This window comes from Drosophila arizonae, chromosome 3 (assembly GCF_054131065.1).
Source record: "Drosophila arizonae isolate 15081-1271.41 chromosome 3, UAZ_ARI_1.0, whole genome shotgun sequence".
In the NCBI taxonomy this organism is placed as follows: Eukaryota; Metazoa; Arthropoda; class Insecta; order Diptera; family Drosophilidae; genus Drosophila; species Drosophila arizonae.
The window spans coordinates 21,154,546-21,176,214 of record NC_142923.1 but is presented as its reverse complement, the minus strand read 5'-3'; the positions used below and the strand labels follow the sequence as shown (position 1 = coordinate 21,176,214).

General features: G+C 35.7%; 1 protein-coding gene across 2 annotated transcripts; it reads left to right on the top strand.

The window, feature by feature from the left end:
• Positions 1 to 174: 174 nt before the first annotated feature.
• On the top strand, positions 175 to 13,328 carry crc (bZIP transcription factor crc). Of its 2 annotated transcripts, XM_018003412.2 has the most exons (5): positions 175 to 355; positions 1,330 to 1,626; positions 1,686 to 1,796; positions 11,711 to 11,973; positions 12,031 to 13,328. In XM_018003412.2, exons 2-5 carry the CDS (start codon positions 1,458 to 1,460, stop codon positions 12,640 to 12,642), a joined length of 1,155 nt encoding a protein of 384 aa, XP_017858901.1. In that variant the 5' UTR covers positions 175 to 355; positions 1,330 to 1,457; the 3' UTR covers positions 12,643 to 13,328. The 2 variants fall into 2 exon arrangements, with proteins under 2 accessions (XP_017858901.1, XP_017858902.1); XM_018003413.2 differs by lacking the exons at positions 175 to 355; positions 1,330 to 1,626; positions 1,686 to 1,796 and adding an exon at positions 5,478 to 6,888.
• The last annotated feature ends 8,341 nt before the right edge of the window (positions 13,329 to 21,669 follow it).

The following is a 21,669-nucleotide window of genomic DNA, read 5'->3' as shown; positions in this document are numbered from 1 at the left end:
GTATTAATTCTAATTTACTATTAATGGAAAAAATATACATTAATAAATGCATAAGGTTCATTTTCATTTCAAAAATGCCCGGATTTCTATTTTGTTCACCGTTCACATAAGCAAGTGAGTCACTGTTAATGACTAACATTAGTTCCTTTGGAACCATTTAGCCGAATTGGTTCCGGAGCATTGAGCAACCGTTCAGTATCGTTCCCAATGAAACGCAAAAAGGTCAACATATTTTCTGTCGTGCATTTCGCATTTAAATGGACATAAAAATGGCTTTCTAGTTTGCGCGCAAACAAAACACAAGCACGAATAGTGCCCACACACACAAAGTTATGAAAATGTTAACAAAATACCTGTAAGTACTTAAACATTGAACCAAGTGTACAAGGTGCAACAATTTCGCAATATTGCACACAAATGAACGCGAACACACAGACACGAACACACATAGAAGCTGATAGCCATACATACGTACATATATACATATGCACACAAGCAAGCTAATTGCGGATTTGTTGTCTGTAAACAGTTATGGGATAGTGTGCATGTGTGAGTGTATTTCGCTTGATTTGTCGATTTTTGGTAACGTGGCAGAAATGTTTACAAACTGCTTGTGGCATGCAACAGAGCTGGACAGTTGTAGCAGTTGGAGCTGCGAAATTGGCTGATGCAATCCGCTGCGAAATTGCGTCAAAATGCGGCATATGCTTCTTCAGCCTGCCACATGCTACAGCACGTGCAGTGGGCTGTGAATCATGATATTTACATGCTATCTCGCTCACACATAGTTAAATATGTATGTGTGCTTCGCTCTACTATCGCCCTGAGGGTGTATGTATGTATATATTCGCGTCTATACCGCTGCCAGTGTCATAGCAGGCAGCTATTTGTTTATAAGATATTATTATTATTATTTTTTGCATAGCAATTAGAATTAATAGTTGCACGATTTAAATAGAAATAATAAATTTCATGAGTCAAAAGGTCTCAATAAATTGATTCGGTCAAAAATTAAAAATAGAAATAGGAAAGTATATGATTATCGCGACAGGATTATAATCAAACAAAACATATTTTTCGAAAATATTTTGATAACGAAATAATTTAGTATTTCACCTGCGCTTGGGTTTCAGCAAAAGGGCTTATCAGCTGCTACGGCTGACGTCTAGCCATGCGATTCGATTTGTTTATGTCTGGTTGCATTTTCTAATATATTGAATAGTTAGTTAATCAGTATGTGTAAGCCCTATCGCACTATAGAGCAGGTCAGACAAATGGTGTCAGCTAATTTACATTAATCAAATTATTATTTTTTCTTTTCCCTTTCAGAGCCACCATGGCGTCCTCACAACAAAAACAACCGCAACAACAACCAGCGTTCATCACATCCATCGAACCGTTTTCAATATTTTCCGAAGATATTCCGTTAAGCTTTGATTCCGATTTGACATCATCATATGACCACCTTCATCAGCAGCAAAATACCATTGACAATGGAGAGTTTGGATTTACCGCAAGAACTTTACTGGGATCCCAAGATGGAGCCAGTTTCGCCACCATCAATGGGCGGCGAGCTGTTTCCGCTTGACGATCCAACCTTTCTCTATGACGATAACTTTGCGAATGGTCAGTAAATTATTAACTAGTTAATTATTATCTATCTATAGATATTTATTCTATTTTAGGCATTACACTCTTAAGCGTGGAGGCGGCCGACGCCTTGGTGACGTCGGCAAGTTTAGAGCTGCTCAACAATGAAGATTTCGTTGTGGAATTCATGGATCTGAAGGATGAAGGCAAGTTAATTAATGTTTGAAGAACTTAGCTAAGGCCATATTTCAGACAAGGGGATTTTGGCTTTTATATGCAAATATGCAATTTGTAATACCGGCATAAGAAATATTTTTGGAATTTATTTACTATCAACTGAAATTATGATGTAGCCTACATTTTATAAGAGTTGTGAAGCAGTGGAGAAATAATTTTATGCTATTTCATTTTTAGCCAACAAATTTAAAAAAAAAAAAAAAAAAAAAAAAAAAAAAAAAAAATACCATCATATATAACAAACTCCAATTACTGTTGCTGTGCTTGTAAAAGGGAATTTCTTAAATCACAGTCGGACCAAAAACATTTAGCTTTAGCTTTAGCCTTTGTGAGTTACAATAGCAAAACTTTCATATACATAGTTGTTTACCCAATATATTTCTTTTCTGTATTATCTATACGTGTATTCAATGTTAGTCTTTTCAATTTAATCACAAACAGATAATTCAAAATATATACCTGTATAAGACATTTTAATATTTAAAACGTGTTTCAAAAATTTGCTAACAAAACATATTTGATAAAATTATCCGCATATATCACATATTAATTTCGTATAATATAATTGTATCTTAATTAAATATCTATATGCAAAAAAGAAAATAAGTGAATGCTAATGAACGCATTTGCCTTTAATTCAAAATCAAGATAGACATGTTTTTGTTTTTTCTTCATTTTATATATCTTCCACGAATTATTCGTGGAAAATAAAAATACTTTAAAATTGCAAGCAATTTGCATTTGCAATTCTGAACTTAAGAAAAAAGCAACTTTGTAAAAACTTTAAGTTGAATCAATTAATAATAATTAATGCAATACAAATAAATAAATAGGAGACATATAGATAATATAGAAATAATATATAATAAATAGATTTTGACATATATAGTTAGTTTTAGAGATATTCGAGTAAAGAAAGTGAGAAATTTTTAAAAATGCGAGACGATAAAGTTTTAGATTTATTTACATCAACAGTTTCACTTTGCTCATCCTTAAAAACAAAAAATGCATATGTTCAGCTTTTCAAGTCAACAATCGATAAGTGTGTCGGCTTATACGCAAATCTATATATATGCATTCGAAAAATAAAATCGAAAACAAACATTTCGAAACACAATCGAACTTTGAACGTCTGAATAAAATGTAGACAAATAAGATGTCTGTGAAGCTTGCTGAACAGCTTTATTGTTATTGTTTTTTGTTTTGTTTTATTTTGAATACAAATTACCCATAAACGATTTCAAAGAGACAAAAAACCAGTTTTTTGGTCTCAAAACTGAATGAAGTAGCTGCTATTTCGCGTAGTTGCTATACCAAAGTTTGAACATAGGAATTTAAAAAAAAAAAGACTTTATTAAGATAATATGCTCTTTCATTTCTATATTCTATATAAATTAGTTGACAATAATTTAAGAATATTAAATATGTTTTTACTATATTATTATTTTTAAATCCACCTCAACTCGAACTATTTTGAGTTTCACTTACGTTTCTCTCACTGTGTATTCCTATTGGAATTATATAAATACTCTTACCCATTTGCATATTTGGCAAGTCATAAAATTTCTTTTGTATTGCCTTTTTTTATTTTTTATTTTGACTCCATCGTTTGTCTAACAATTTTGTGAAAAACCCGTGTCTCAGACATTTTTGTTTTGTATATGTTTTTTTATTTGGCTCTCATTTTGCTATTTAATTATAGTTCACAATACCCGTCGTTAGCTTGGTTTAAGGTATGCGAGGCATGGACCAAATGACTTCCATGAGCTTTACGAACTAGATGGCGGCTGTCTCATTTGCTCTTGATATGTATATCTATCTATCTAGTCTACCATTTGACTCGTGCTCTCTCATAAAACAAAACACCTGAAACACGTTTATTACAAGTTTTTTTTTTTTAAGAATCCAATTTGCTTGAAGGTCTTAAAAAACTTAACAATTAAACTAAATTTTAAAATTTATATTATTTTTTCAAATAGGAAAAATTAATGAATATATGAGTTGAAAGGGTTCACGAGCTTAGCAGCTGGCAGATCAATGAACCAGTTCATGTTATTTTTTTATTTTATTATTATTTTTTTGTTTAAGTTTTTGACAGGAAATTTTTTGTTTATTTTAAACAGGAAATTTTAAGATAAATTTATAAAATTCTTTGTTTTAAATTTAAACTCGCTTACTGGACGCGCCCCCCATTTGGTATTATAAATTTACAGCTGTCTCCAGATATTTTTGGGGCTTGCTGCTTCCTTGCACCAAATGCAGTTGGTAATTGTAAGCCAGAAAGAAAGAGAGAAGTGGAAAGGGGAAAAGGGAGGGAAAGAGAATGAGTCCGCCTCATCGCAGAGTGAAACGGAGAGATAGCAAGCTTTATATGGGGCGGCTGTCATTGAACTCCACAGCTGACTTGAATTGTTATTGTTATTTTCTTCTGAAGCCCTGACACCAGCAACGCTTATCGTTCGAGCAATTATATTTTATAATTATATGGTAAACAAATCCACATGAGTTCTAGATCATTATATAGACCCCTCTTCTTTGGATCGATTACCTGTCACTTGCCTGAGAGTAGGGCCCAGATTCTGTTTATTGTCTTTGGGTCGAGTTCATTGATTTCACGCTGACATTTCGCGAAATGTCTGGCCGATTATGCATATATAATCGGCAAATATACTGATATATATATATATATATACTCAAAATACGGACTAATTAGTGTTTTTGGGGGCCTCTTGTTTTGTGGAATTTCCTTAAATATTATATATTAAAAATATTATTAAAAAATATATAAAATATCAAAACAGAGTTCGAAGAACTGTGGATAAATCTCTAGAACTAAAATAGAAACCGAAAGGTTTGTATTATTGAAAACGGGAACTTCATTCGAGATTTCATTTTGTTTAAGCTCTCTTAATTGTTGTTAGCAGCTTATTAAAATGGCAATATATGAACAAAAATAAAATCAAAATCATTTAAAAATAGCCATATATAAACAGAAATAAAATAAAGGAGTTAAAAATAATATTGATTCACATATATCATTAAAAAAAAATGCAAATGCATATTATAATTAATTTGGAATTTAAATTAAATTAGGATTCAATTTTAATTTCTAAGCTAGGTAGATAATATTAAATATTGTATAGTATTGTGTATTTATTTAAAAAAAAAATGTTTTTGCCTCGATTTAGCATTTTATGTGGTATTTTTATTGTACAAAATACAAAATACTATACACTATTTCTTTATAGTAAAAAATACTACAAAAACATTACCTGAGTAATTATAAATATTGTTGATGCATACTTTATTTATTTATATATATTTGATATATAACTGATCAACATTTTCGAACGGTGTGCTCTGCTCTGTGTGCCACTGTGCCAATTCTTTGATTTGTGAGCTTCGGGTTTTTGTTTCGCCGTTCGTTCGGCTCTGCTATACGAGCGTCAGAGTTGCGCTTCGGCTTGATCTTATTACAGGGCTGGTGTCTCCCACTCACACACACAAACACATACACAGGCATACGCGCACTCTCTGTGGCGCGCGTGCCTCAGCTCTTTCCCATCCACGATCTCTCTCAGAGTGTATTTTTGCTAACTTGTTCAGAGCAAAAACCGAGCGCGCTCTGCGCATCAAGCTCAGTACAATTTGTTACTCTGACGCGTGCGTGCGCTCGACTCGATTTTAAACACGGCTTTCGCCTACAGTTACAATAACAATCATAACAGCAGCAGCAATAACAACACAGAGAAACAACTGGAAACAAAGAAACTGCCTTCAAGCGAAAAATTAAAATAAGACAACAACAGAAACACAATAGCAACAAGCAAGACGCACGTCTTGGCGTTTTAAAAAACGCGCAAATAAAAATTACAAAAACAACGCGAAACGGAAAACTACGTGAAATTCAATTGTCAACGAATTGGAATCAAATTGGAATCGAATTTGATTTCTATACTATTTGAACGGCAATTGGCTTCCAAACAGTGCGACGACGGCGCCAAACAAAACGAAACGCGTGCGATTGAGGTGTTTTTCCATACGAAAGCCAACTATATGTAGCTGATTCGTGTGCGATATAAAAACATATCTCTGTCTCTATTTCACTCGGACTTTCTATCTCTCTCTGTCACTCCGCTCAGACCCAGTGCCAGTGTCCATCGATCTCGCTTCCGCACGGGCCCGCTCTAAAGAAGCTGGGTCAAAATTACGTCCGGCATTCGTTAGTGTGCGCTAAGGACTTTGTGAGCATGATACCACACTGTGGATACCGTTACATGTGGAACCGTGAAATTGTGATCAATTCGCAAAAGTTGGTGAAGCGACGTTAAAAAGCGGGCAGATATACACATATATATACACACATATATATATGTCGGAGCAGCCCTCCACAAAAGAAAAAGAAGCAAATCAATATAAAGAGGAAGCAAAAACGAAAAACCTGCACTGCAGCTGCCACGCCTTTGAAGTATTTTGCGGCAGCAGTTGACCAGAAATTTAAGTCCATATATATATATATATACAAATACCCTGTAATAGGCCACGCCCCTTCTGAGAGTGTATGTGCGTGAAAATATCCGTCTCATACCTTTCGCTTGTTGTTATTAACTTGGCCAAAAAAGAGTTGGCTTTTGTTAAAAAATTCGCTGTGATTTTTTTCTCGTTTTTTTCTCCCTTGAGCGGGTTTTTTCTCTGTAAAATTCTCGATTCTGTTGCAAATATTTTTAACAAGTAAATTTTGTATAGAAACATATATTTTATATTAAACGCGCATCTCGTTAATTTAGCAACTTAGTATAAACGTTTTTATTTAGTTTAGTCCTTGTTCTTGGTAAAGAAAAGAACTTTTTTACCATATTAAATATTAAGTTTTTACTGTTTGAATACTCCACAACAGCTGTCCCTCTCTCTATCTTTGTCTCTATCTCTCGCTCTTTGCCACATTTTTTTTTCAATTTATTTTTGCAATTTGATCCCTTCGATATACAAATATTTCCGTTTGAATCTGAGTCGCTGCTGCCGCAACAATGAGCTGCTATATATATATGCAACAAGCCTATGGTTAGTATATCTAATAAATATTTAAGCCTAATTGTATACGATACCTAACACTTTGATAGAGCTATTTATATCTTGTTTTCTGTTATGCACTCTCTCAAGCTTATGTTTATTTCCTTTGAGACCTTGAAAACCTAAATAAATCTATAAGCAATCTGTGGGAACTTTAATTGGAATTGAATGTGGATTGAAAGTATTTCTGGGTTAGGGTAACGCGGTAGATAGATTATATAGGAAATCGTTAGGCATTCAAATCCATAATATTTTCTATCATTCTAATATATATTTGTATTCTAATATATAGTATACATATATGATTGTATGTATAATTGTAATTTGGTATGCTTGTAGGTTATATAATATGTACGTATTTTAAATTTCGCATTAAATTCATAAGCAATCGATTTTAGTTAATAGAAACAGAACATACGATTCTTTATGTCTATTTATATATTAAGTCTACAGCAATTTTCCAGTCTGTTCGAAATCTCAATTCAAATAAAATTTCTGCAAAATACCTATGCTTTTTATACCCTGAACCCATTGAAAATGGGAAATCAGGGTATAATGGTTTTGTTAAAAGTATGTAACAGGCAGAAGGAGGCGTGGCAGACCCCACAAAGTATATATATTCTTGATCAGGGCGACGAGCTGAGTTGATTTGGCCCTGTCCGTCTGTCTGTCCGTCCGTCCGTCCGTCCGTCCGACCGTCCGTCCGTCCGTCCGTCCGTCCGTATGTATGAACGCGTCGATTTCAGAAGATATAAGAGCTAGAGACTTCAAATTTTTTTTAAAATGTCCGTAATTACAGCGCGCATATCAAGTTTATCATTAAAAATCGATAACTCATCCCGATCTTTTTTTATCGATAAAAAACCTTATCGAAAACCAGTTATAAAATTATATCTTCTACACCCTTTTTGCTAGAGTCTCCAAATTTTTAATGTATGCTTATATGCAATTTATACAATTTCGGTTTTTGTTAAAATTTACCCCCCACCCTTAAATTCACCCCCTCACCCTCACTTTTGTAAATAGCGTATTTCAAATATTAGAGACTTGGGCTTTGGAATATACACACATATTCACCATATGATTACGCTCTAAAAGTTTCATTAAGATCGTATGTCTGCAAAAGAAATTATTTAACTAATAAGTTCTCATAGTATTGCCCACACTGCAGCGCAGCCCAAGCGCAGTCGCTGCTTACTGCGCAGTTAGCAGAGCGCAGGCTTATGCGTGCGTGTGGATGCATGTGTATGTATGTGTGCATAAAAGAAGTGCAGAATGATTAGAATATCAGCTTGGAGGGTTCAGGGTATCTCCTAGTCGAGCAGTCTCGACTGGAGCTTTCTTACTTGTTTTTTTTTGAGATATATTAATTTTAGATACATTTATCGCTTGCCACTCATATTCCCAATGAAAGATGTTCAAATCCAATTTGACTTTAAATATCTCTCATTGAAGATCAATGTACCTGCCAATACTTATTGTAAATCTCTCTCAAAATGGGAGATATCCCATGGGAGATAATCCACTTATATACGCATCTCAAAATCTTTCTTTCACTCAACTGTTCATTTGTTTTGCTTGTCGCTGCTGAGCAAAGTCTGGCCAAAGATGTCTTTCCGGTCAAGCGGGTTTATCATATAGGTATATGTACTTATATAGTACATATATATGAGTGACTTATAAATACTGATACTCTTATGATTTCTTATTGTTTTCCATTTACAGCGCTTTTTCTTGCTCTTTTGAGTTGTGTATTTATAAAATTCATTGCAATTTATACTTTATACACGGACGTGCCCTTTCCAAATATATTTAGGTATATTTATAATATATTTATATATAAGTATATATATATATATATATATATACATCTCCAGTTCGCTCTGTAGTCTAATTAGAGCTAAGTTTTGATAAGAACTGTGCGCATATGACCTTGACATATTGAACTACATCTTTGGCAGTCAAAATTATTTAATTAGAATTATAGATTTTTTTTTTTTCAAATAATACCCATCTGATGTATATTATAGATTCGTTTAATATATTTTTAAATGGGAAATTTCAGACCTTTTTTCAACTTTTCTAAGCAAACTGATGCAGCTCTCTCTAAAGCTAATGTTCGCCAAGGTTGTATTTAATCATGCCCTCATTAAAAATTAATTTATTACATGTGTGTATATACATATATATTTATGATCAGTGATAGTGCGAGTTGTTGGCATTGCTTTTTTTTTTTTGCAGCTGTTCCCCGTTCTATTTGCCAGTCGTAAAGAAAACTTTGTTTGTTTCTATTAATCTCGAATTTGTCTAATGTCAGACTCTGAGTCGAGCTCCCATTGCAACTGCAAATTGCGTAGTTTGCAGACGAAATGTAGGACATGATTTTATAAAAATATACTATATAAATTATAAAATATATATTCTATATATACCTATTAAGTCTTTTTGTGACAACATGCGTAGCACATTCATTTCATTTCCTACATTTCGTTTATCAATAATGATATGTTGTTGAGGAAGACAGAGATTTGTAGTATGAATCCGGATTATCTATTTTGAACTTCTAAAACAATATTTGTGTTATAGATTAGATTAAGAGTTATAGATTACCTCTAGCTCGAGTTACTCTGCTTTGAGAAATGAAAGATTCGAATAGACGAACCAATGTATATTATATATATTATATTATATTTAATTTTATTTTTGCTTATATTTATTCCGTGTGTTGTCTATAATGAGTACATATATATATATATTTATGCCATCGATATGCCTTTAGTCGGCTCTTGGCTCTCTTTGCAAAATTACTATTCATGGACTACTCACGTAGTTTTTTAAGCTCAGCAAGTGCAGCAAGGTCGACCAGTAATTGTTAGGAAGTCGGCTTATGTTTGAGCCATATAGTTATCATTTTATTTGCTTATATACCTTGCTAGTTACTAAACGAACTAAAAGAAGTAAATCACCATAAAGTAGATACATATAATGTAATATAAACATTTTAAAAAATTCTAATATTACAAAATATCTATAATATATAATACATTTATAATTCGATTCCAAAAAAAGACAATTATTTACTCCAATATAATTTTGATTTAAAAATCATATTTCAAAGTACTGATTATATACATCGAATTCATTAACTAAGTAGTCCCTAAACTATTGACCTTACTTCTTTTTTAAGAAACATGACCTTGAACTTAATTTGATTAGAGATACACGTGAAAGGGTCATTAAACTTTCTACAGCTTGACAACTTTGTTCAGACAAGTTTGTCAATTGCTCAGCTAATTGAATAACAAATTTATATATATATAAATATGTATTCTCATATCACTCAGGTATTTCTGACATGGACTTAATTTATTTACTAGATTTTATAACTAATTGTTTTTCACTTTGCAACAAAGTAGCGCAAAGAAACTTTTCCATAGAACTCACGAAATGCAGTTATGATTAGATTTCCGATTTCCGAATAACCTTTTACATTAATCTAATAAATATATTGGTATATATATACATATATGGGCACACCTTACATAGAGTAGGTGTGTAGTCTGTGTTGTAAACTAGATTTATATGCAAATCTCTAAGTTATGTATGGAACAAGTTATGTTAATGGACTAATCGAGTGGAGAATGCGACCCAGCCCAAGGTGGAAATGCAGGGTGCTCCAGCAGGTGTGCAGGCGAAGGTCGATTCTCTCTAACACACACACACTCTCTCTCTCTCCCACTAGCACGGACTGTCCAGAGTAATATATATAAATTCTGTAGAATATATATAAGTGCAGTTGGCAACTGCTCTGAGTGAGTGGGCTGGGGGTGGGGGGAGGACGGGAAGCAGAAAGAGGGCTGCTGCTGCTGCTGCTACTGCGCTGATAACCTCTGCTGTTACGGCTACTGAGGCAGCTACTCAATTGAAATGAAACTCAGCGACAAGACAAATAATCAAATCGTTCAGTTGCCAGCGAACTAATTTCAATATTTGTCGTCTCTCTTCAAGTGAGAATCAATAAAAGAATTGGAAAAACAACAACAACAACAACAACACGAGCAATAGCAATAGCTAAAAATATGCCACAATCAATATGCAAATATTTACGCAACGCTGCTCCAAATGGTCCAGCTAAAGCGTCCTTCACATATTAATGGAAATGTATTTGAATAGAACACAGCACACAGTTAGATGATGATGTTAAAGAACAAGAAGAAGAAGAAGAAAGAGTAGCTAGCAGCAGCAGCAGCGGATAGATAACAAGAATTTTGATATTACGACGCAGTTTTGCCAGACCCACGGCCAGCTCCTCAGCTAGATAGCTGTAATCAAATCTAGACGGGAAATTGATTTCACTTCGAATTAATTAATAGTTAACAAATTTTAGTTTGGAATACATTAAATTTTAATATTATAATATAATATAATACGGTTATAACGACGTTACGTCAGTATACCCGGAAGACACTATAACCGTATAAGTTTTCTCATATAAGTTTGTTTCGGAACCAGAATTTTCATCGTAATAACCGTACGAATGCTATAAGCAGAGTCGTTAAAACCGGACTCTACTGTATATGTATCTATTCGCCTATATGTATATTCTTAAAGTCGTGGCTTTACTAAATATTTTTTATATTCATCAGTAATTCATTGATTCAGTAACTGTGGACTCAGTCAATCAGCTAATCAATTAGCCCTAACACTCGAATTCAACTCTGGATTAAGTTAATATTACTATGATCAAATTTAAGATTTATTTGCTTAAATCAACAAGAGTAACATTTATTTTCCATTTATATATTTCTTATAGAGTGCCTGCTAGACCAGAAGGCGTCGCACTACATTGACTATGAAACATCGACCTTTCCCCAACATCTCGATGTGGAGCAGCAGGACGTGCTGCCCGTAACCAAAGTGCAGGAGGCGAGTGCAGCAAATGCCAGCGACTTTCAACATGCTGATGCGTCGATGATCTTACAGCAATTGACGCCGCCGCAATCGCCGCCACAATTCGAGGCCCAGCTCCAACAACAGCAGCCGCAGGAGGAGCCTATTAAGCAGGAGTCGAAGCAGGTGAGTTGGCTAGAGTTATTTAATCTAGCAATTGCTACAACAGTTTGATACTTTCAGCTACAATATGCCACGGACGCTATACCAACAACAACACCAGCTGGCGGAGCCTATGGCTTCAACAACTGGCTGCCCGTGAACGAGATCATACGGGAAACCCAGCTCGTCGACGATATTGTCAACATGCGCGCCCAGGAGCTGCAGCTGCCCATCAACTGGCAGCAATACAACGATGACTGCGAATCGCAGGCATCCTCCACAATGTGCAGCAGCAGCAGCAGCAGCAGCAGCAGCAGCAGTAGCAGCAGCAGTAGCCCCAGTCCGAGCAGCAGCATTGCTGATGCGGATGAGGATTGGCTGCCGGGCAGCAGCAGCAGCTCGCCCACTCACACCAACGGCGAGGAGCAGCTGTCAACCAAGGGGGCCAAAAAGCGCACGCGCACCTATGGACGCGGCATCGAGGATCGCAAGATTCGTAAAAAGGAGCAGAACAAAAATGCGGCCACACGCTATCGCCAGAAGAAGAAACAGGAAATGGAGCACGTCCTCGGCGAGGAGCAGGAACTGCAGCAGACTAATGCACAACTGCGCCGCCAGCTAACCGATCGTCTCAATGAATCGCGTTATCTGCGCCAGCTCATCCGCGAGTTCTACAAGGATCGCAAGCAATAGAAGCGAAACACTCAAACTGTTGCCTTTCAAGTTCAAATGTCTATCTTATCTTTCTGCTTAGTTCTATCTAAATGCCCTATGCTAAGTTATCGTTATCGTTATTGTCACGTTGCAATTGCACCCCAAGCCACCCAACTACCCCCTCAGCACACAGAGACACACCCAACGTCACAACAAATGCAATTTGATATCAAGCAAACTTTAGCTGCCTGTCCAGCTCAGCATTCTTTGGCACCTATGACAAGTCGCCTCGCTGCGTCTTCGAGAAACCTTTTGCCAGTGCTGAACCGTGGGCAAAAACAACAACACTATGCCGCACAGGCCAATGTACCACACACATACATGCGCATGCGTGTGTGTGGCACTAAAGTTGACATCAACAACGACAAAAAAATGTATATGAAAACCTTTTTCTTTTTAATTATATTATTATCATACAACCCTGTGCGACGGCCGCTAAATGTTTTTAAATTTAATATTCCTTTTTTTGCATTTGTTGTGAAAATTTATGATTTTTGACTTTATAACAATTAACATAAAACAGTTGATTTTATTATGGATGAAATAATAAATTGAAAAAGGGTTTTCAAAAGAAAAGCAAAAACTCGGATGTTTTATATATGCTAATCAAAACTGAAATGGATGTGCTATAAATACTGAAATAATAAAGGAACTTATCTAAGGTATTTGATTTAAGAAATGTTTCAATTTTGTAGGAGAGTTGTAGCACTAAGCATAGTGGTTATAGCTATAGGTATTTTGCATGACTTTTTAGCTTGATAGCTTGCATATTTATATTATTATACTTTAAGAATAGCAGTAAATGAATTTACTTTCCATCTACTCACCATTGAATGCGCTTTTTAAAGGATGCCTAATGAGTTGCCTACTTCACGCAGCGCACATGCTAATTAGAATACCCTGTAATACCATGGAGCTTAAATTGGCTGAGGTAATGCGATGCGTACTTTGTGACTTGATGAGGAACTTATTGCCGATGAACGTTGAGCTTTGGACTTTTGGACTGATGAGTCGTATGCTAACATATATCTACACATCAACATTTTTATCAAATTTGAATTTCAGTAATGAATATACAGATTTATCTTTGTATTAGCCTACAATGTTTTCAATCCAATATATCTTGTACAAAAATTAATAACAATAATACAATAAAATTTGTGATTGAAATAAAAGGTATGAAAGCATAGATAATTTCTGTAAAATATTAGGTACATACCTCAGAGATTGGCAAGAGGAAATCCGTAAATATCATATCAGTAGAGCTCTACATCTCATTGGGCTTTCCAAATAAACCTGTAAGAAAACGTTTTTAGTCACATTCTAAGTGATATATGATCATATTCGTACTTTATTTATTAGTATCTATAATTATAAAACATCGACTTCCATATGAGATTCACCTTGATTGAGTTTTATGTTTTATATTTTACCATTTAAATGTAAATTTAAATTCTTTGTGTTTTCTATAAATATTTCATATAATAAGTAAGTTATTGGACATGAACATCAAAGTTGTCTTACTTAATATACTAGAGAATTGGGCAATCGAAGTGTTAGCTATTGAAATGCTCATTAATAACTCATAATTAATTACTGCACGTGTGAAAATAATTCAAAATGAACGTTGGCTCGACTCTTCGACCTGAAATGATCAGCTTTTGCATTAATTTATTCAAGAAACGACTGAGGTTTGATTTTGAGTTATTTCTATCGACTTTCTTCAGCTTCCTGAGACTGGTGTGGTTTTGAGTTGTAATTTTGTTAGCTAAAGTAGTCCAGAGAAAATATTCAATGGGAATTTGTTCAGCTACTCTTCGGGTGGCAAAGCGTGTATATTAGTCAATGCATTAGTATTTTCAACGAATAGCAAGTTTCATAAATTAATTTCAGTACTTTCCCACAGGGTATCTCACCTATCGAGCCACTTCTCATGAGTTCAACTCTTTCACTTCTAGTTAAAATATAAAAAGCTAAAACTTAATCAATCGATAGGATAGTCAACAAGATTTTCAAGCATCCGCCGCTCGACATGAGAGCACACGTGGGTAACGGGAATATACAAGGTATAATCGGATTATGATTATGTCGATGCGGAACCTATTAGCGCCAAGTGCTGCACAGGCAATGGGACAATCTTGAAGCCTTGAGGGGCAGAGAGAGAGATAGAGGAACAGAGAGAGCGGGAAATTAATTGAAAAACAGCGAGCCATAGATTCACGCAGATGGAGATTGATGCAGCGAGTGCCAAAAGTGAATTCCAAATACAAATTATATGCAGCAGGCCAAATAAGCAAAAGAGAACAATTTCTCAACTCTGTGTGCGTGTGTGTGTGGATGCTGTATGCTACTGCTGGGATTTGCGAGCTGTGGCATTTGACGGATGAGCTAGCGACGTGAGAGTTAGCCATAGCGAGAGTAAGAGAGAGAGAGTAAGAGAGTGAGAGCGAGTGAGAGAGTTTTCCTTGCTGCCAAAGCCATTTTCACTACTAAACTAAATTTTCCACATCGTTAATTTATATTAATATGATTTCTGTGTCAACGGTCGGCGATGTCTGAGCCAACGTACTCGTCACCCGTCGCGTATATAGAGTATATATATTTATATACACATATATATAGAAGTGTATATGTCTGTGTGTGTGTGTTTGTGTGTGCTGCAGCGACACCCATGGAGGTCGCCGCGACGCCGTCGCAATGTTTATCTAAATTGTTATTTTTCACACTCACGCAGTTCAATGAATTTGTGAAAATTACGTTTGGGACTTTGTGTTTGCTCATCGACGACGTCGCTGGTCGCTTCCTGCCCCCCTACGCAAACCCCGCCTACCTACGTACCCCCCTTACCGGCCAGCATCTTGCTCGTGGACTAGACTTTGACTTTAAGCGGGTATTGCCAAACGAAATTCAATTTGCCTCCATTGTGTTAATCCTGTTATTAGCACTCGCCTAGCCAAAACATACATACATACATGCACACACCCACCCACACACACACACGCACACGACTCCTTTAACACGGTTAACTGTCAACAGCCCAGCCACAAATTTTCCTTTCAAGTGCTGTCAATAAAAATGTCGCCAAAGCTGATTTTTCTTTTGGCTACTTCGACGAGGCTCAGCGTCAAGCCATAAAATGAATTATAGAGCAACGTCAAGTCGTTATATTAAACCAAAAATTAGGTTTCGGCTTTTTCATGCGAACATGGGCTAAAGGCTTAAAGCGGAGTTGCTTAAGTGTGCTTAAATTTATATTTATTTATATATCATTTTTAAGTCTAAGACTTTAATAGCTAATATTTGTAATTATATCATATTATAGGAATAAGGAATAATATGTATAGTCAAGCCTTGGAGCGTAATGTTTAAATTAAATTTTGTATTATTCCTAACTTATAAATAAATGTAAATATAAGCCGGTTGCGCTTTCTTAAAGTTCTGCAAATTTTAATATTATGTTTAAACAATCGCAAAAAGATGTCAGCTGAAGTTGCTTTCTGCATTGCAGGTTTTTTTTTTATAAATTGATTAATATGCACTTTTATATATTGATTATATATTTACATTTTTTTGTATTTCTCAGATAAAACCTGAAATGTGTATATGTAACTCTAGTCAATTTCAGAGAAAACATAAAAGTTCTGAAGTTTCCCCTTTCAAGTTTGCTATTCAAAATATTAAATAGATAATTAGATAATTAAAATATTGAGAATTTATAATTATTATGTTGATTTCTTATACTATATGTATTCTTTATTTTTCAAAAATATCTTAAGCTACATTAATACAACTATTATTTGATCTATTGTGAATTTTAAAAAGAAGTGGGAAAAACATAACTATCTTATTTTAAAAATTCACAATAAATCAAAGCTATATATACATATGTATATATACACATATAAAGCTTTGCAAAATTTTTTTAATTAATTCATATTGTTATTGTTAGGCAATTTTTTAGGAATTTAACCTTTTGAATATTTGACAGCAATTGCGTTTGGACTGATTTTTTTTTTTTTAAATAATTTATATTTTTAATTATTTTTATTTCGCTTAAAAATAATAAAGTTTTTCATACAAGTTAATGTAAAGCCTTCTGGGTTTGACCATTTCCTATAAATAGAAATCGAAATGAATGAGTGTGCAATCCAACTAGGCAGCCGGGCAATCCAATCAGCATTTTCGACTACTTACAATTGAACCCTCATGTATAAGAATAAGAAGAAGAAGCATAAGAAAAGTAAGCTAGCTTTTCAATTTAATTGAAAATTGGCCCGCATTGGGCCAAAGGCGAAGTGTAACCCGTTTATTCATGTTGTTTACATATTATTTAAGTTTATTTTTATGGACCCGCTAGAAAAGGTGCAAATGGAAATGTGTGTAAATTGACGGGCTCAGTGAGTTTGTGAGTGTGAGTGCGAATGTAAGTGTGAGTGTGCGGGTTGAGATAAGCTATTGAACGTGTTGTGGTGTTTGCGATTAGATAAGCAAAAAATCAAACAGTTGGCCTTTATATCCGCCGAGGGTGGGAGGGCGACATCCAGGGGGTTGCCTTGTTTCCAGGCGCATAAAAATCGTGTGTAATGGAAATTAGTTTTGTGCAATTTTTGTGTGTGTTTGTTCGTTTTGCGCAAATAAATTGAATTCACTAAAAGCCAGCTCATAATATAGCTCTCACACTCTCGGTGTGGCATCTACTGTCTTATATCTCTCGTCTCTCTCGCTATACCTCTCCTTTTCTCTCTCTAATTAGAGCGTCTCGCTGCTTTGTTGCCTCATGTGGTGCTAAACCAATTTGCACTGCGTAATTATATCTATAAGTTCGTTTTGTATCTTTGAGATACATTTATTTGCACTTCCGTCATATCTGCGCTGCTCCTTCTTACATTTCTTACACTTCCTCCACTTCCCATTTCTTTTTTTGTGGTAATAAAATTTACACTAATGGACTCGTAATACATTTAGTTTTGCCCCACTCCCACACACTGACTCATAGTGCGAGTATGAATAATGAAAAAAAACGAAAAGCCGCACAGTGGCTCATGCGTGTATACGCACACAGGCCGAAAAATGTAAATCTCCTCACAGAGCTTTTTGAAGTGTCTCATTAACATGCCCAAGGGTTAAGCTGATGTCGCATTCTGATTATGACATTGTTAAATGTTATGAAAATGCGTCTCATATTATAAACACCCCTCGCACCCATACACACACACACGCATTGATACCGACTCCTTGGCGTCGGCTGCTGTTGCTGCTGCTGCTGACTTGCAAATGAAGTCCGTGGAGGTTTGCCCAGTGGCATCCATTTACCATTTACTTGGCTGACGTTTTGACTTTTAATTGTGTTTTAAAGTGTTCCACGAGGGGTTGGGACTGTTAGCGCAGGGCGTGGCAGGGGCAGAGGCAACAACTGGGTCTGGGGCTGGCCAGTGGATTATACAGACTTACAGGCCATTTGGCTGTTGATTTAGCTCTGGCTCTTTGGTCATTTGATGCCTAATTAAATTTAACGATGACGTTGATTTCACCTCCCCCTTCCCCCTCCCCATCCCCTACCCACAACACGCTCAGCGGCTATCGTCTAAGGGGCATTCGGCTTTCACGCTTAGGTTTTATTTTACATTCCAGCGCAATCGAATGGGCTCCCAATGGGCCACAGTTAAATGCGTTTACAGCAGTTCGATTGAATAGTTCATTTTACATGAATCTGAGAGTGTGTGCGGGGTGTGCGATGAGTGAGAGTGTGTGTGTGCCCTAATGACAATTTTTTATTGCAATTGACATATGAGCTGAGCAGTCAATATATAGTATATGTATATCAAATAGAGCTATGCTATGGTAGCTGTACATAAGATCGGATAACACATTGGGCAAGGATTATTTCATTTTATGATTATTATTTAATATTAATATTATATTTTATTATATATATTTTATTATTTGATTAAAAACGTCTTCTGCTACCTTTAGTGATAGTTATTGTTATCAAAGGTAAAGGGAAAAGTTTGTATAAGTCTAAGGGGGTTCCTTGCTTTTCTTAGGAAATTCGGCATAAGAGATACAATCGATTGTTATCTCACGCAGCCAATAAAACAAGTTAATAGAGCTTTGCAAAGAGATTAACAGAGATCCCTGGAAAATACTGAGCGGTACCAAGCGTAAGGGATTTAGTGCTGTTTCATAGACTATTTCCAATACACCCCCAAACATCCGTTCTTCACCAAAGAAGAACTACATTTTTCAGCTATTTTTCCTTTTGCTGCTGTATTCTCTTTTTTTAATGTGATTTCAAAAAGGCTTTGAAGATGTTCAAAGCTAATTTGGAAGCAACTGACTTTTTTTTCACAGTTGCTGTTCACAGTGATTCCTATCTGGGATCAAAATAGTATATTTTTTCCACAAATCGATAAAAACCATAATTTGCACTATTTTGGTTCCAGTAGAGTTTTGTTAGCGTCTCGAGATTCAATTCAAAATCAAAGTCATATAGGAACTCATTATTTTCCTTCCCTCTTTCCCTCATTACTTCCCAACTTTAAGCTTACTTAGAATCTGGTTGTATTATAACCATGATGCTAAGCAAAATTTATTATCAAACTAGAGCCATATTAAATGGTTGCAACAATTGTCAAACACTTTGACTAACCACTTCATTCAACTTCTCCATCGCATGCAGCACCTGCCCCTCCACCCATCTAAAGGCCGCTCACATTTGCGCACAGAGACTTTGTCAGACAAATCGAATGCAATTTCACGGCTATTTGAATGGGCATGCAGAAAAAAAAACCCGAACAACAACTACGCTTTGCGAATAATGCAATAAATGAGCGCAATTTTCAATTTGCCAAACAGATGAGCCACAAAATGAAAAGCGAGGAAAATCAGATGATTTTGTTTTTTTTTTTTTTTTGTTTCCCGACTAGCAGAGACTGAATGAAGCCGGCTATGCTTTAATGTGAGAGCGAGTGGGTGCTGCAGGCGGAACTGTTAAGCCAAGTGCATACAGAGCTAGGAAAAGTGCAGCATGCAACATGTAGCATGCTCCACACATACTCCTGCCTACCAATTGAGGCAACTGCAACAATTAGCAAACGTAGCTCTAACCCTTCTTCTTTGACATTTACACGGGCGTACGTGACATTTGGGTAATTGGGCCAGCCAATTGTTTTCAAGTGGCTTTTCAGAAACGGGCGCAAGAGAGGGGCATGGCTGGTAGCGCGTCCCCTCAGGCGAAGCTTGATAAATGTGCATTTAATTAGCCAGAAACAGATCTGAAACCAGAATGCGCGCGCGGTTTCAATTTTCCTTAGGTTATACTCCAAAACGACATTCAAAGGCTTCAAGCAAGACATACTGAGAGATAGAGAGAGAGAGGAGAGGCACATGTCCTTCATATACACATATATATCATTATTTTGCGGCATCTTCTTCATCATGATGCAAACGAGCGTCACTTGAATCCTTAGAAAAATCAAAAACAATTAAAGTTTGCTCAAGAAAAACAAAACTCATCAGCACACGCACAGTGTGAGAGTAAGAGAGATAGATAGAAAGAGAGAGGGAGGGAGAGGGAGTGAGAGACACACACACACACTCACCTAAACAGACATTCCAACATGTGTGTAAACATATGCCCGCTCCCGCCCAGCTCTGCCCAGGCACGCCCCCATATGTACCGCATGCAAAGATAACGTTGCCTACTTTTGTGCGCTCGCCAACGCAAACAACTTTTGCGTGACGTCTGACGTTGCACAGTGGGGCGAATCATCCAAGTGGACTGCAATTCATAATTAATAAGTTTCCTGTATAAAATAAGTAGTAGTTGTATATGAAATGATATGTACATTTTATTAACTCATTGTTTAATTAAAAATAACAATTTTTAATTTAAAATAAAAATCATCATTACACGAAACTATAGAGAAAATCTGAAACTTCTAGCTCTAAGAGCACTGAAGTTATACTTAAATAAGAATATAAAGTAATCGATTATTATCGATAATAAGGAAATGAGATGAACTTTGATAATAAATCATTAGCTTTCATACAAATTGACAGAAGGACATGGCTGAATCAACTCAACTTGTCATCCTGAAAGTGTTTGCCACGCCTTCGTCTTGCATCCATTTACACAAAAACTTTCCAAAATATCTTGAAAAAAAAAATTTTGCTTACTTTGGTTTTGCAACGCAAAACGAGCAAACGCCCACTGTGCGTCGCACCAACCCGTCCGCCGCTCTCACCACTCTACATCAATCGACCCCCCTTCCCCCTTCGCTTATCACTCAGACTTACTCATGCTCACCCACACGCTTTAGTCGTCACCCAGCTAACGATAACTAAATTTGTACATTTGGTGTAAATGTAAATAGATTGTTGCCTGGATTTGTGTGTGCGGGCGTCAATATACGTGTGTGTGTGTGTGGATGTGCTGGGTGATTAACGGGTGGCTCGTGGCCCTAGGTCTGTGCCAGCTTCTTCTGTATTCTGGCTGCGGCGTCGGTTTTGCGGGCTGGTCAAAGCGGCGCCATTCAGCCGCCAGGCAAACCCAAGCTCACGCCGAACCACGCCACCACCTCACTAGCTTGGCTAAAATTCAAATATGCAATGTGTGGGTGTGAGTGTGTGATATACCCTATAGGGCAAAGCTAAGGCGAATATATATTCACATTTAATTTTGGACAATATTTCAAGTATTGTTGATAAAGATTTCAGTGTTTTAAAAGGCTAAAAAAACTATATTTAATCTCATGATATAAAAGTTAATGCAAAAAAACAAAATAAAAAAATAAATGAATAAATACGAAACACTGAAAAACGTTTCGATTAAAAAAAAAAATAAAATAAAATAAAAAAAAAAAAATTTGTAAAAAAAATAAAATATATTAAATAAAATGTGTTATGCTAAATTAAATAAATAAAATTAGAATATTTAGTAATAAGAGCTTTATAACAGTGCTTGGAAATTATTTAGTATATTAATTTGATGAGAAATTCAAGATA

What these genes read in the sequence shown, in the direction of transcription:
- crc (XM_018003412.2), top strand. Translation starts at nt 1,458, where the DNA reads ATGACCACCTTCATCAGCAGCAAAATACCATTGACAATGGAGAGTTTG. An exon ending in CATGGATCTGAAGGATGAAG is followed by an intron (nt 1,797 to 11,710) that starts GCAAGTTAATTA and finishes TATTTCTTATAG; the next exon opens with AGTGCCTGCTAGACCAGAAG. An exon ending in TTAAGCAGGAGTCGAAGCAG is followed by an intron (nt 11,974 to 12,030) that starts GTGAGTTGGCTA and finishes TGATACTTTCAG; the next exon opens with CTACAATATGCCACGGACGC.